Source organism: Notolepis coatsorum (genome assembly GCF_963971535.1).
Source record: "Notolepis coatsorum genome assembly, chromosome: 14".
Lineage (NCBI taxonomy): Eukaryota > Metazoa > Chordata > Actinopteri > Aulopiformes > Paralepididae > Notolepis > Notolepis coatsorum.
Window position 1 is genome coordinate 110,157,409 of NC_140178.1, and position 17,023 is coordinate 110,174,431.

At 41.3% G+C, this 17,023-nt stretch overlaps 1 protein-coding gene across 1 annotated transcript; it reads right to left on the minus strand.

Moving 5' to 3' along the window:
• Positions 1-3,049: 3,049 nt before the first annotated feature.
• On the minus strand, positions 3,050-15,639 carry spc24 (SPC24 component of NDC80 kinetochore complex). Its single transcript, XM_084329896.1, has 6 exons — positions 15,566-15,639; positions 11,187-11,376; positions 10,070-10,214; positions 7,011-7,115; positions 6,121-6,197; positions 3,050-3,202 (listed from the first exon to the last, which is right to left on the minus strand). Exons 2-6 carry the CDS (start codon positions 11,356-11,358, stop codon positions 3,096-3,098), a joined length of 606 nt encoding a protein of 201 aa, XP_084186022.1. The 5' UTR covers positions 11,359-11,376; positions 15,566-15,639; the 3' UTR covers positions 3,050-3,095.
• Positions 15,640-17,023: the final 1,384 nt, after the last annotated feature.

Consider the following 17,023-nt stretch of genomic DNA (forward strand, 5'->3'; position numbering starts at 1 on the left):
CTTGCAACAAGGACCAATCAGCACGGGTATGGGCGGGTTCATTTTCCATTGATGGGGATTTGATTGGCTGTTTTTAAATAAGGCGCGGCCGCAGGATTAATAACGTTAACGTTAGTTCGGCCAGAGAAACAAATATACTAATTAAAATGGTTGGACCTGCGAGATTTGTACTTTGTAGGTCTGCATTTTAAATCTAAGGAGTAAAAAGTATGGTTTTCTTCTCTGAAATGTAATTGAGTAAAAGTACAAGTATACAAACCTAATAATACTAGAGTAAAGTACTTACTTACTTACGCCGTTTTACCCCGTTTGGGGCATAGGCCGTCAACAAGGGTTCTCCAAGCATCCTGATCCTGAGCCAACCTCTCCAACCTCCTGAGCCAAAAGATAGAGTAAAGTACAAATCCCCAAAAACATTAAGTATTGTAACGAAGTACAATTACTCAAGTACTTTACACCCCTGCTAACTAACCACCGCGACAAGCGACGTGCCAGTGGTGGTTTTGCACGGAAACGCTGCTGCTGCAGAGATGCTTCCGATACAAGCCCCCTGCATCCACAGTACGTGACCGTGTCAAAACCACAGGCTCACTAGTGGTCATCGCTGTTATAGTTCTGCTAAATGACAATGATGTGAAACCTCCCGGCGCCCTGTGCCACTTCTACCCACGTCGTTAACCACGCGGTCGTGACCACGCGGCACACTGAGTCTGCCAGGTGGTAGACACCACGGTCCAGCGAGGCCAATCAACAGTGACTTTACCGTTCAGAAAGATGGGGGTTAAGTTTCCGTTCTCATCACATGAAAGGTCACGTGAGGCCTGCGTGTGGAGAGAAGTAATGACATACTGAACTAAATCAACAGTTAAGTCACGTCAAGCAGAGATACCTGGATCCTACTAGGCCTGTCCCCGACTAAGGATTTGTAGAGTCGACTTTGATTGGCCAAAATTTGCCGATTGTCGACTGGTAGTCGACTATCAACCGAATGCAATTTTCTTTTCTTTTTTGTATCATTCCATTCGGGCGGGCTGTGGGCGGTGCTTAATGTCTGAAGTAGTCGACTGATGGCTTCTTGTCCTCTGCGAAAGCATGCAATTGGTCCACTGATGGATACATCTAGATATTTGTCTAGTCTAGTGTATTCATTAGACGAGTGAAATCCTCTTTCAGTGCCTCTGTGCCCGTTTTCTTAGGCAGTTAGCCTCGCTGGTATGCGCACCATTAGTGCTAGCCACGCTTCTAGGGCACTTTGCTTTTGGAAAGAATGATACAAAAAAAATATATATATACTACTAGTCGAGGTCAGCCCTAGATCCTACTCATATTTTTATATTGTCCTGTAGGGTGCAACGGATATGTTTTATTACCAACAGGAGACCCCTATTTGGGCTCCTGGGGGGGTCCTCAAATCGGAGCAGGCTATTCTCTGTCCTCCTCCCATGAACTTCCCACCAGTCAGAACAGCTGAAACGTGCAGAATTTTCTGCCATTTACTAAAATCAATATCAACAATTATAATAACCTTAGTAGTCTTTTACTATTATATACTTTACCACGATGTAGTTACTTTATACTACTACCTATCATGTTAATATGTCTATACTACTATCCTTATACTACTACCTATCTTGCTAATATGTCTATACTACTATCCTTATACTACCTATCTTGCTAATATGTCTATACTACTATCCTTATACTACTACCTATCTTGCTAATATGTCTATACAACTATCCCCTCAGAGTGTAGCACTCAAGTTCAACACTTGGAATGTAAACGTAAATGACTATATTTATATTCTTCCTATTCCTGCCTATACCTGTACGCCTGTGCAGCAGACACCCGGGCCTCCCCCAGGGCAACAATAAAGGAATATATGATCTTATTTGGATATGCATGTATGCTCAACGTCATAAAGAAACGAAGGCTTGCCCTCAATTAACTCATGTATTTATGACCTTGGTACGGGTTGGTAGGTGTCGTTTGGTATCTTTTGAAAACCGTTACGAAAGCTTGGCTGCAATTCTTTGCTTATTTTAATTAACTTCTGGCGTCTTATTCCTGCCTATCCAGAAAAGTGAGGGGAGGAGATGTTCCAGGGTTCATCATTCTGCTCTGAGATGTTACTGCTGGTGATGATAATACGCTGCTCACCACACCACAGCATCCTGGATGATGAAGTGGGTTGTCTTCTCTGGCAGAGAGGAAACATCCATTTACCTTTAAGGACATTGCGTGGAAAAGACCAGCTTATATCACAATGTTGCTAAGATTACTATCAGACCGGCTCAAAGGACTGGCTTCTGCTTCAGGTTCCAGAGTACAGACTGAACTTGGAAAGTCAGCACTTTGTTTTTAACAAACCTGTATCTCTCTCTGGCTGCGTTCACACTGCAAGCCTTTGGGCTCAATTCAGATGTATGGCTTAGATCAGATTTTTTTTGTTTAACCGTTCTTAATTCTTATAATACTTTTTTTTTGTATTATAAATGTGGCCAAGAGATGAGATTCCAGTGTGAACTGCATGGTCACTGCTCCTGAACTGACCTGCATGGGATATATAGTGTCTATATAAATATATATAGTCTTTCAGGGTTCCCACAGACATTGCAAAATGAAATTCAAGGACTTTCAAGTACTTTTCCAAGCACTATTTTTCATTTTAAAAGGGCATTAAAAAGGATACAATTAACTTTTAAAAGCGTGTTTCTCTTTTTCGGATGCAATATTTATGGCTTAAACCTATTTGTTAGACTTTAAATTAAATTTATTTCTTGATTCAGAATATTTCATCATGGATGAACAACACTTTCAATGCAAATGGTTGATTTGAATTTCAAAACAATGGCTAACGTTGTATCTAGGGTTGGGTGCCGTTCACATTTGAACTGGTACCAGTTCCTGGAATTCGGGATCAGTACCCAACGGTACCTTTTTTCGGTACTTAACTCGAATACAATTCTTTTTATTTCAGTTGTAGAAAATAAGTCCAAACTTCTCAATTTCAACATATTTATTTACAACAGTTTTGTTATAACACACCACACAAAATAAATCGATCATATATTGCGTTTTCTTTTTTGCCCTACAGCTACCACTCAGTGCTGACAAGGGCCCACAGTTGGTCACTGATGTGACAGCGTGATGTCACGGTGGTGTCGATGTTGATGGGCGTGGCCAGGTCTGGTCCGTAGTGAACTGCAAGAGGAAACACACGGTCAAAACAAACAAACATCAAACAACAAGTCTAGTTTCAAAACAATAGAAAACCTGCAGGCTGGTGTGTGTGGTTTAGATTAGATTACATTCTATTCAAATGTGTATAAAGTATGAGCCCACAAAGTCTCTAATTCTTTTATCAACTAACAAGCTCCAAAAAGAGTCTTGTGTGGATCATCACAATTCAGAATCAAATGTATCGTCATCATGCAGCACAAGTACAGTACAACGGAAATACGTTTGGTATACAACCAGAGTGCAAATGTAGCAGTAAAGTGCAACAGTAATATACAATGTACAGGTGATTAAACTGGGTATAAAATATATAAATGAGTACTACCGAGTAATAGTGCTAATCAGATGTATGTATATTATGTACAGTGATGGTCACAATGGCCAGCAGCATAACTAGTAAGAGTAGGTAAGGGACATTGACACAATTTTGTCTCTGTACACCACCACAATGGACTTGAAATGAAACAAGATGTGCTTTAAGGCTAAGAGAATAACCAAAGACTCATGGCCAGTACAGAGAGACTCAGAAGGAGCTTCTATCCTAGACGCTGGGTTTGGTCCCTGGTGATGCTCTGCCAGGCCTCTACTGCAACAGGTTCCTGCTGGTTCTTGGGGGCATGTTCCCTTCAGTTTTGTCTTCAGCAAGTGAAACGCTGCTCAATTGGATTCAGGTCAGGAGGATCATGAGCAGTTCCTTTCCTTCTCCATACCCTTCTCTTCCCATCATTCTGGTACAAGTTCATCGGTCTCATCTGTCCATGGGCTGTTGTTCCAGAACTGTACAGGCTTTGTAAATGTGTTTTTGAGTAACTAATCTGCTCTTCCTGTTTTTGAGGCTCACCAATGGTTTACATCTTGTGGTGAACCCTCTGTATTCACCGTGGTGAAGTCTTCTCTGGATTGTTGACACAGATACATTCATTCACCTCCTGTACTGGAGTGTTCTTGATCTGGCCAACTGGTGTGAAGGGGTTTTTCTTCACCAGGGAAAGTATTCTTCCGTCATCCACCACAGTTGTTTTACGCAGTCTTTTCCGTAAACAGTTGATTTGGCCACGTCTACCGTTTACGGGGGCCAGTTTCGAATTGCAGTCTCCCGTAGGTGCTCTTTGAGAGCGGTTTTGAAGGTGGGTAGGGATTCAAATTTTTTTTTACAGCTGTGGGTAGGGCGTTCCACATTGATGTGGCATAATTGCGAAACGTGTTTAGTCCCTTGTTTGAGCCTTATCTGGGTTGAACATTGATTTGTGGAGCTCCCTCTGGTGTTGTGGTCGTGGTATTCACTGACCTTTGGGAAGTATTTTGACATGTACATGGGTACCTTAGTGGTGTAGTGTATCTTGTAGACCAGGCCCATTGCAAGTTTCTGTACTCCGTTCGTCTACTCTAAGCCATCCTAGGTTGTCAAAGTGGGCAGGGGTGAGGTGGGTTCTGGGGGTAAGGTCAAGCAGTAGTCTGACCAGTTTGTTTTGTGATGTTTGTAATCTTGTTTTTAGTGCCTTTGAGGTGCTTTGGTACCTCACATTTTGTATATATTATGTTTTCTATGCAAAATCATTTGCTTCAAATTAACCAGTAACTGATGGGTTCAGATAAAAGTAGTGGAGTAAAAAAGTACAACATTTCCCTTGAAATGTAGTGGAGTGTAAGTATAAAGTTCCCTAAAGTTTAAATCAGCGACGATCTTTTTGTGAGACTAAACTCCGTTCTTGGTGGTCAATTGTGTTGATGTTAGTTGAGGCAGAACACAGTGAATGTATCCGTTTAGTTTATTGCACTTTCTTTGCTGAAATAAATGCTACTTCAACTTCAAATTACTTTATTTTCCTTTCGGAACTTCATTTGTGCAGTGGTTGAAAGACAAACATACAGTCACAATACATAGACACTCACCACTATATATATATATATATATATATAAAAAAAAAATGTAAACTACAATAAAAAGACTACTATATAAAAAAACACCAACTACATTAAAACTACAGTACTTAAAGCATGATATATTAAAAACCATGTGGAGCAGTTCTGTATGTATATAAATAATAAATAATAGTAGTACAGGTACATAGTATGTGTCCATCAGGTGGAAGGGGGAGTCTATTTTAAGTACGTTAAGTAAGTACTTGGCTAAATGGCTCACGCGAGGCATCTAAAGATGGTAGATTGTGGATTTTTTGCAGGAAGTGTATTGGCACATTCAACTTTTCTGATTGGTTGAAAATTGCCTTCATGTTTGAACTACATCGCCACCTACTGCTTTGGCATTGTACTACATGTATCATCACTGTGCTCAGGAGGCAAAAACAATGTCTAACTTGCCTGCCATTACGTTGCGTTCTGAAAAGCGAAACTGACCCCGACAACGAAACGAAAACTGGCCATTAGTGTAACCACAGCCTTAGTGTTACAGCCCCTCACACTCCAGTTCTCAGGCTGCAGCTGGTTTGAAAGCTAAAGTAAACCGGCTTCTCTGCTGGCTGTGGCTCCAGGGGAGTTGAACAGTTCTGGCTCTGCTAGTTTCTTTTCTATCTTTTGGCGCTTTTTTGGTGGACAAACCACCGCACACGTGCACCGTGACTCGCGCCTGGAGACTAGCTCTGCTAGCACACATAGCCTACTGCGTACAGACGGTTTCAAACTGTATTCTTAATTAGAACGCAAACTAAATAAATGGACGAGAGAAAAATAAATCTCAATTTGGTCAGTATTGTCATTTGGACAAGCAAAGCCATTACTTTAAGTTGCAGCAAGAAAGACAAGACTGTCCACAGTCTCTGGTTTTAAAACTGCCCAGTTTTAAAACAGATCGATTATTAAAATATATCGCGATAATCGTTATCGTTTATTGCACAGCCCTATCTGACGACTGTGACAGTTACCTCCTTTCAGGATGTGAGGCTCCGTGTTGTACTCCCACTTGATCTTGGTGGCTGTGTGGTACAGCTGAGCCAGGTGTCTGTGGACGACAACACACCGGGTCAGTGAGAGCAGCCCCCCCCCCCCGACCGGGTCAACAGAGTGAGAGCAGCCCCCCCCCCCCCCCCCGACCGGGTCAACAGAGTGAGATTTGTATTTGGAGTGTATGTCGTGACTGTTGGGAACTAGGCTACACTGGCACACCTACTTCCAGTGAATGACGCTAAGCTAGGCTAAAGGTGTGGCTGTTCCCTAAGCCTAATGCATGCACAGGGTAGAAAAGGGTATCTTATCTGCTGACCCTTTCACTACCACACTACAGAAGGTTAACCCTTTCACTACAGAAGGTTAACCTTTCACTACCACACTACAGAAGGTTAACCTTTCACTACCACACTACAAAAGGATAACCCTTTCACTACCACACCCCAGAAGGTTAACCCTTTCACTACCACACTACAAAAGGATAACCTTTCACTACCACACCCCAGAAGGTTAACCCTTTCACTACCACACCCCAGAAGGTTAACCCTTTCACTACCACACCCAAGAAGGTAACCCTTTCACTACCACACCCAAGAAGGTTAACCTTTCACTACCACACTCCAGATGGTTAACCCTTTCACTACCACACTCCAGAAGGTTAACCCTTTCACTACCACCACTTAACCGTCTGTAGTAAACACTACACCGTAAACACTAGACTAAAACACACATATTCTGATGTTCCAAAACGCTTACTTTCCCTAACAAGAATAAATAATACAAAAGTATAAGAACATACACATTTATATAAGTAAAATACCGGATTGGGGCTTTACGTCCAAATGTGTGTGTGACTACAGTGACTCACATGGCTGAAGGGATGATTTCTGTGGTGTCCTCATCCACCTCCTGCTGCAGAGACACAAGCTCCTGCTCGGAGTTCCTCAGGCTCTCTAGCTCCCCCTTCAGGAACCTGGGGGCACAGTTAAGGACCCAAACGCTCTTCCTACTCAGAACCCTTGCACCCTCTGTAGTCTGGAGAGATGGGGATTTCAGCCAAACGTCCACACAAACTCAAAATTGCATTTTCTCTCCCTCTCTCACATTCATCCCTTTCTCAAATTCTCTCTGCAGTTACTCTATAATTATTAAACAAAAAAAGATGTATGCAAAAACTAAACTCAGCCATACACCTATATATAAAAAAGAACTCAGATTTATGCTAAATCCAAACTGAAAGTAAACTCAGCCATACACCTACATCAACTATCAACATGAATACATACCAGGCTCATCCACTGACATCAACTATCAACATGAATACATACCAGGCTCATCCACTGACATCAACTATCAACATGAATACATACCAGGCTCATCCACTGACATCAACTATCAACATGAATACATACCAGGCTCATCCACTGACATCAACTATCAACATGAATACATACCAGGCTCATCCACTGACATCAACTATCAACATGAATACATACCAGGCTCATCCACTGACATCAACTATCAACATGAATACATACCAGGCTCATCCACTGACATCAACTATCAACATGAATACATACCAGGCTCATCCACCTACATAAACTATCAACATGAATACATACCAGGCTCATCCACTGACATCAACTATCAACATGAATACATACCAGGCTCATCCACTGACATCAACTATCAACATGAATACATACCAGGCTCATCCACTGACATCAACTATCAACATGAATACATACCAGGCTCATCCACTGACATCAACTATCAACATGAATACATACCAGGCTCATCCACCTACATAAACTATCAACATGAATACATACCAGGCTCATCCACTGACATCAACTATCAACATGAATACATACCAGGCTCATCCACTGACATCAACTATCAACATGAATACATACCAGGCTCATCCACTGACATCAACTATCAACATGAATACATACCAGGCTCATCCACCTACATAAACTATCAACATGAATACATACCAGGCTCATCCACTGACATCAACTATCAACATGAATACATACCAGGCTCATCCACTGACATCAACTATCAACATGAATACATACCAGGCTCATCCACCTACATAAACTATCAACATGAATACATACCAGGCTCATCCACTGACATCAACTATCAACATGAATACATACCAGGCTCATCCACTGACATCAACTATCAACATGAATACATACCAGGCTCATCCACTGACATCAACTATCAACATGAATACATACCAGGCTCATCCACCTACATAAACTATCAACATGAATACATACCAGGCTCATCCACTGACATCAACTATCAACATGAATACATACCAGGCTCATCCACTGACATCAACTATCAACATGAATACATACCAGGCTCATCCACTGACATCAACTATCAACATGAATACATACCAGGCTCATCCACTGACATCCACTATCAACATGAATACATACCAGGCTCATCCACTGACATCAACTATCAACATGAATACATACCAGGCTCATCCACTGACATCAACTATCAACATGAATACATACCAGGCTCATCCACTGACATCAACTATCAACATGAATACATACCAGGCTCATCCACTGACATCAACTATCAACATGAATACATACCAGGCTCATCCACTGACATCAACTATCAACATGAATACATACCAGGCTCATCCACTGACATCAACTATCAACATGAATACATACCAGGCTCATCCACTGACATCAACTATCAACATGAATACATACCAGGCTCATCCACTGACATGTCTCCGACAGTAAACAAAGACAGGGCTCGACAGTGCGACCTAAAAAATAGATGTGTGCGAACCTGGACATTTATTTTACGAGCACAGTGTGAATTTATTAGAATCGGGACAGAGATTTGTAAAAGAAATATATGAATAAATTAAATTTTAACCATACCCAACCCTAAATTAAATTTTAACCATACCCAACCCTGGTGAAAAACACCATCAACCCTGGTGAAAAACACCATCAACCCTCAACCCTGGTGAAAAACACCATCAACCCTGGTCAATAACACCAAACAACATGCGTTGTTATGGTTACGCCATTCACAAAGGGGTCACGTGGTGTAGTAGTAAAAGTCAGCTGTTCACCAGCGGGTTTCAGGTATGGAACGGTGAAGGGGGGGGAACGGGGAAGTCATATTTTGCTGACTGCACGCTACACAAGGTAAATCAACCCGTGAAATCAACCCACTTTTTATTATGATACTACTATATGAACTGTTTTAACATCAATAAAATAACCAAACACTGTATCCTTGTGATTTCATGACTGGCAGGTATAATTATTTCCCCGATTTAGTCTCTCGGTGACTACATAAATGTTTGGACAGTCGCCATACACCTGGTGAAAAACACCATCAACCCTGGTGAAAATACACGTGGCACAAGCTAGCGCTGTCTTAAATACTTCGTTCGATGGGCATGGGATTCGAATATGAAAATAAAATTCGAATATATATATATATAAAAAAAATCGTATATTTTTTTTGCTAAATCAACTCTGCCTCTCTTTGTTAACTACAACAAGCAATGCCGTTTGTTATTTAAGATGAGGTCGGACTCGGCACTGACAGATTTGTGTTCATTGTGCTGCTTTTATAAAGCCTCAAATGACGGCTTACAATATTTCATGAAAGCAAAGTGTTTCGTTTGTCTAAGATTTAAAAAGGTTTAAACTTTACAGCACTGACAAAGTGCTGTACAAGTTCCACAACACAAAAATATATTATAATAATAATAATTTAAAAAAGTTTTATTTATAATTATTTTATTTTTTTTATCTCGAAGCTTCGAATTAAAATCGAATCTCGGCACCGAAGCTTCGAATTCCAAAAAAAATAATTGAAGGTCAGCCCTAGCACAAGCGCATCATGCACACAGGATACTGGTGTTCTGCGTCCAGGGTGTGGTTACTGGCGGTGTACTTCTGGATCTGCTCCTCCAGCCTCCCCATCTCCTGCTCCCACAGGCTCCTCCGTTCCTGGAGGTCCAGCAGGTCCTGGCTCACCTTCTCCTCGGTCTGGCCAAAAGCTGAGAGAGGAGAGGAGGAGGAGCTAATGATGGAGCATCACCGTCGGTTGTGTGATAGTAAAGGGTTAACCTTCTGTATTGTCAGTGAAAGGGTTAAAAAAGGGCATACCTCAGCAGCTGCACCTTTGTTTACTTTGCATCATATTTTTGTTGTATTTAGATTTAATTTGATTGATTACACCCAGTTTATTTTCCCGCACATTTTTATATTCAGATCGAGTTTTATATTTGCCTATATTTATCTCTTTCTTCCATTACCCTGTCCATACCTGTACCTCCCCTCCCCCATTATGATGCCCAACAAGGGGATCAACAAAATAATATATTTTTTTTGTATTTTATTTTTTTTATTATTTTTTAAACAAACATATAAACAAACATGACAACACTCGATAAGATATACAAGCATTACTTCACAGTGTATATCCAATGAAATTACCATTTAGTCAAATGTCTTATACAGGATATACCCCTAATACCTGTTATCTAAAAACCTATACACATATGCTCCAGCTCGAACCCCCCCCTCCCGGACCCCTCTTTGGATAATATCTTATCTATATTTTTTTACATTTACATTGTCATTTAGCTGACGCTTTTATCCAAAGCGACTTACAAGTTCTGTACGACAAGTCATCAGGAAGAGCACAACTCTATCAGCTGAGTAACAATGTTCATCAAAGTGTTGAGTGCTACAGTGTAGGTTAGTTTATTAGGACAACTGCATGACAGTAAGGTTAGTTAGGGTTAGATATCTTTTTATTTCAGATAATGGTTGAAGAAGTGCGTCTTTAGTCGACGGCGAAATATTGTACGGGTTTCGGCTGTTCTAACTGGGGTGGGCAGTTCGTTCCACCATTGTGGGGCAAGGACTGAGATTAGGCGGCTTCTCCTTGATGACCCTCCCGGAGCTCAGATAGGAGTAGGTCTGAGCACTTCAAGGACCTTGTGTGAACCCTGTGTATTACTTGCCTGTTAAAATCTCGTTGGCAGTCATCTTTGTTTCCATGCATCGCTCAATGTAGGCCTGCGTGTCGTCTCTCATTTGGCTGATTGTATGGTCAGCCTTGCTGCCCAGGATGAAGTCGTTGAGCGCCTCCGACGACTCCTCCAACTCCTGGAAGTTGTGTTGAGGTTGAGCCATGGTGGACGAAGAGGACCGCTACACGGACAACAAGACGCAGGGTTCCCACAGTCAGAGACATTGCAAAATGAAATTCAAGGACTTTCAAGTACTTTTCCAAGCATTATTTTTCATTTGAACTAGGGGTGCTCGATATTGGCTTTTTTACCGATACCGATATTCCGATATTGTCCAACTCTTAATTTCCGATACCGATATCAACCGATACCGATATATGCAGGGTTTCCCCCCCCCAAAAAACTGAATAATTTCAGGTAACTAATCATTTCACTGGATATATATATATAACAAATATTGTTATTGTTTTTTTTTTTTTTTTTTAACCGATACCGATATTTTCCGATATCACATTTTACTGCCGATATCGGCCGATAATATCGATCGGCCGATAATATCGGACATCCCTAATTTGAACCCTTTCACTGCCACACCACAGAAGGTTAACCCTTTACCATCACACTACCGACGGTTTTAACCTGCTGTCGTGTGGCAGTGAAAGAGTTAAACGTCTGTGTATTGTCGCAGTGAAAGGGTTAAAAGCACTTTTAAATGCATTTTTTTTATATAGAATTTGGATCCAATATTTATGGCTTAAAACCAATTTCCGACAATTAGTTATAACTTTAGATAAAAAAATTATATTTCTTGATTCAGAACAATTTGATCATGGATGGAATTTAATTTCTCAATGACTTTAAAGGGGAGATGAAGCATAGCGATATAAACATAGTCATAGCATCAAATTAGTATTTAGATAAGCCACAGAAAAAAAATCACGTTATAAAAATAAGCAGTTTCTAAGAAAAAACAATTATATCCTTTTTTGAAGCATTTATCAACATGGGCGCCACCATTTTGTTTGGTGACGTCACGGTGTTGGTTTGGTCTGGCTCCTGCTGGGTAGCTGCCTAGTAAACATGGAGTGTCAGTGAATTGTAAATGCAACGTTGCCTACCAAACAGGACCGCAGTGGTTCTTTTTGTATTGCTCCTGGCTGTTCAAACAAATTTTACCGTGTGAAAGAGAGGAAAGTTGGTTCATTTCCACAAACTACCAGTGAAAAAAAGTGTTGTTCAACCACCATCGCAGGGCATTTAGCAACCTGGCTACCTAGCTCCAGTTCAACCACCGTCGCGGGGAATTTAGCTACCAGGCTACCTAGCTCCAGTTCAACCACCGTAGCGGATTTAGCTAACTGGCTACCTAGCTCCAGTTCAGCTAACTAGCTACATGCAGCATTTAGCGAGCTGGGTTAGCCGGCTAGTTGGCTTTAAATCCCGGCTGCGGCTAGGTAGCCAGGTAGCTAAATGCCCCGCAACGGTGGTTGAACTAAATAGTGTAGATAAAAAATAGCAATACCTTATATTATAGGGACTGCTACCTTATCATTTCATTGAGCTGTAGTTCAAGTTTTGGTTAGTCACATATTAGATAGGGCTGGGCGATATATCGAGTATACTCGATGTATCGCGGCTTGTTCTACATGATGTAGTAAATTACTATATCGTGGACAGGACATTGAGTATATGTTGTCACGTTGTGTGGCTGAGATGATACTTGCTTTAGCACAGAGGTGTACTCTCATTTCATTATAGACACATGACCAGCGCGGACCTTCAATGACATGCAATTGTAATTGACACGACTCGAGCAATGGGCTAACATTAGCTGCTAACCAAGTTATCCATGATGACTAGGCTAATAGGGGTGGGACAATACATCGATCCAGATCGATATATCGATCTATTATCAATAATCAAATAGGATCGATGCAACGAAAAAAAAATTGGTCGATTCATATTGCGATACTCTTATTTTGAAAATCCGGCGACGGCATAAGGTACATGTACATTACATTGCTTGGTTCTGTATGAGCCCCCTGAGATTGTGCTTCATACAGTAAATTTTTTTTTATTAATACAACACAAGGATTCAATCTCCCCGATGAGTAAACAAAAAAGGGAGTACTAGGGAGCGCACTCGAGGAAAGTCATTATTATTTTAATATGCACAATTTGTGCATATTAACCTGTAGGAGTCGCTGTTTACAACGACCAGATTACCACCCATCGACTCCCCTCGCGCTGACTGTCAATTGAGTCAGTATGACAGCCGGCCCAAGCCGGAGGCAACGCTGACAGCCGGATTCGATACCGGTGTCTCGCGCGTTGTGACTAGCGCTTAGACCGCTGCGGCACGCAGGCGCCCCAAGAGATGGTATTTCTTAATAGAAGAGGTGGTAACCTAACCATGAACAACCATGTACATGTCAAAATACTTCCCAAAGGTCAGTGAATACCACAACCACTACACCAGAGGAAGCTCAACAAATCATGTTAAACCCAGATTCGGCTCAAACAAGGGACTAAACACGTTTCGCAATTATGCCACAACAATGTGGAACGCCCTACCCAAAGCTGTAAAGGAATGTGAATCCCTGCCCACATTCAAAACCGCCCTTAAAGAGCACCTACGGGAGGCTGCAATTCGAAACTGGCCACCGTAAATGCCCAAAACCCCCACCACCTCCTAATAGACAGTCTCCTCCCCACCGCATGTATATATTCCCTCCCCGCCGTATGTATATTTCCCTCCCACCCACCCACCCCCTCCTAATGTACAGTCCCCTCCCCATCATATGTATATACTCTGTCAGGATCTAGGGGTAACAGTACTGTATATTTGAATACCGCCTATGTCACAAATGTATCAGTACTAAATACCTATATGTCCCTATGCCATAAATGTTGTGTATGTCATAAATGTCTATATGAATTGAAAATGGGGGACCCTGATGGAAACAAGACAAACGTCTTTCTCAGGTCTGCATCCCCTTAACAATTGTATGTATTGAGCCGTACTGTATTGTACCCATTCTGCAATCTGTTAAATAAAGTTTTCATTCATTCATTCATTCATTCATTCAACTCCTTTTGCAACGGGAATGTGTATGGATTCATCGGCTCCAGTCTATGTATCCATCTGGTATGAATGAAGAGTTCAATTTGGCTCCATTACGCATTCATGCGATACTGTGAATGATGAAATATCTACCTGTCAATCTAGCCCTGCTAATTACAGATCATCATGACGTCAACCTAGCCTGTTTGCCGATTGCTCCCATCTGCATGTTGTCAAGTAAGAGCCTAGTTAAGGTTTGTTTGTCGCAACTATCATTGCACACTGATGAAGGCCGGATGGCTGAACACGTTTTGTGCTCATACAAATTGTGCATATTAAAATTTAAATAAAAACAACAACTTTCCTCGAGTGCGGTCCCTACTCCCTTTTTTGTGACTTAATTAATGTTGGACTACGCACCTGTCTGAGCGCAGTGGTTACCCCTTTTTCTACCCGATGAGTAAATGAGTTTACTCTCAACTAAATTAATGTGTGCACAACTGTTTCAAGTTTGGGGATTTGTGTGAGATTATGTGCAAAATAAATCAGCATATTGTTTGTGAAGTGTCTCTTTAACCCTTTCACTGCAGCACTTACCAACCGGTTAACCCTTTCACTGCCACACTGAATGAATGAATGAATGAAAACTTTATTTAACAGATTGCAGAATGGGTACAATACAGTACGGCTCAATACATACAATTGTTAAGGGGATGCAGACCTGAGAAAGACGTTTGTCTTGTTTCCATCAGGGTCCCCGACGGTTAACCCTTTCACTACCACACCACAGAAGGTTAACCATTTACTATCACAAATACCGACTGTAACCTTAAACAATAATAGTTTTAATAATAATGCACCAGGATAGGGGGGGTTCCTTGTACAATTTGCAGCATTTCGTTCTAAGAATCTCTTTCGTATAAATACTATTAAGCTAAATATGGTATTGTTGTAACTGAAACGTCCCTAAACGAATCGATATTGATATAAGCGGGCCCTTGTGAATGTGAATGGAATAGAGAACTCAGCTACTATATAAATATAGTCATAAATAATAATAATAATAATAATAATAATAATAATAATAATAATAATAATAATAATAATAATAATAATAATAATAATAAACTGTATACGTCACTATGAGGCAGCAGCTGTAACGTCAGCTCGCTTAACCAAAACAAGTTGAACCAAAACTACTTCTTGACTTCGCAGCAACGTGACACTAATTGTTCGATTATACACGGTGGCTACTACGACATACGCAAAGAAGAACCATTTGGATATAATATAAAAGACATGTTACCAGGAGAATACCGCAGCGTTGTCGACAGAATCTCTTGACGTTCTTTCAAAAGCGGACCTTCAGCGCGCTCTCGGGGCTAAAGGCTACGTCACGTCCGGTATTCTTCTTTGTTTAATTAACCGGCAGACCAGCACGGCTGAGTGCTCATTGCTGCCACCCACCGGTTGATAAACACCCTTGTAACGCTCATTGATTGATTGAAAACTTTATTAACAGATTGCAGAACGGGTACAGTACAGTACAGCTCAATACATACAATTGTTAAGGGGATGTAGACCAGAGAAAGACTTTCGTCTTGTTTACATCAGGGTCCCCCATTTTCAATTCATCATAACATATATGACATACATTGATTGATTGATTGAAAACTTTATTAACAGATTGCAGAATGGGTACAGTACAGTACAGCTCAATACATACAATTGTTAAGGGGATGCAGACCAGAGAAAGACTTTCATCTTGTTTACATCAGGGTCCCCCATTTTCAATTCATCGTAACATATATGACATACATGACATACAGATAGACAGTACTGCTACATCTATATATTTATGACATACCATATTTGTAAATACAGTACTGTTTGTGATACAAAGAGAGCCCAGAAAAAAAAAAGTATATACATTTGCCGTAGAAACTGTACATTGGATTGGGTAGGTGGGGGGGGGGGGACTGTACATTGGAGGTGGTTGGGTGGGTGGGTGGGGGGGGGGGGGGGGGGTTGGGTAGTAGTGGGGGGGGGGGGGGGGGGGTTGGGTAGGAGGGGTGGGTGGGGGACACTGTACACTGTACAACTGTACAAACAAAACTGTACATTGGAATATTGACAAGACCATACTTGGTAATTTACTGTACATTGGAGGGGGTTGTGTTAGGACATTTACAGGGGCAAGTTTCGAATTGCAGTCTCCCGTAGGTGTTTTTTGAGAGTGTTTTTGAAAGTGGGTAGTGATTCACATTCCTTTACAGCTTTGGGTAGGGCGTTCCACATTGATGTGGCATAATTGCGAAACGTGTTTAGTCCCTTGTTTGAGCCGAATCTGGGTTTAACATGATTTGTGGAGCTCCCTCTGGTGTTGTGATCGTGGTATTCACTGACCTTTGGGAAGTATTTTGACATGTACATGGGTACCTTGGTCGTGTAGTGTATCTTGTAGACCAGGCCCATTGCAAGTTGCTGTACTCTGTCGTCTACTCTAAGCCATCCTAAGTTGTCAAAGTGGGCAGGGGTGAGGTGGGTTCTAGGAGTAAGGTCAAGCAGTAGTCTGACCAGTTTGTTTTGAGATGTTTGTAATTTTGTTTTTAGCGCCTTTGAGGTGCTTTGGTACCATGAGGTGCAAGCATAGTCGTAGTACCCTTGAATGAGTGCTCCTGCCAGAGTCTTCAGGGTATTCTTGTTTACCAGTGAGGAGATCCGGTACAAGAATCGAGTTCGTTGGTTGACTTTTTTTATTACA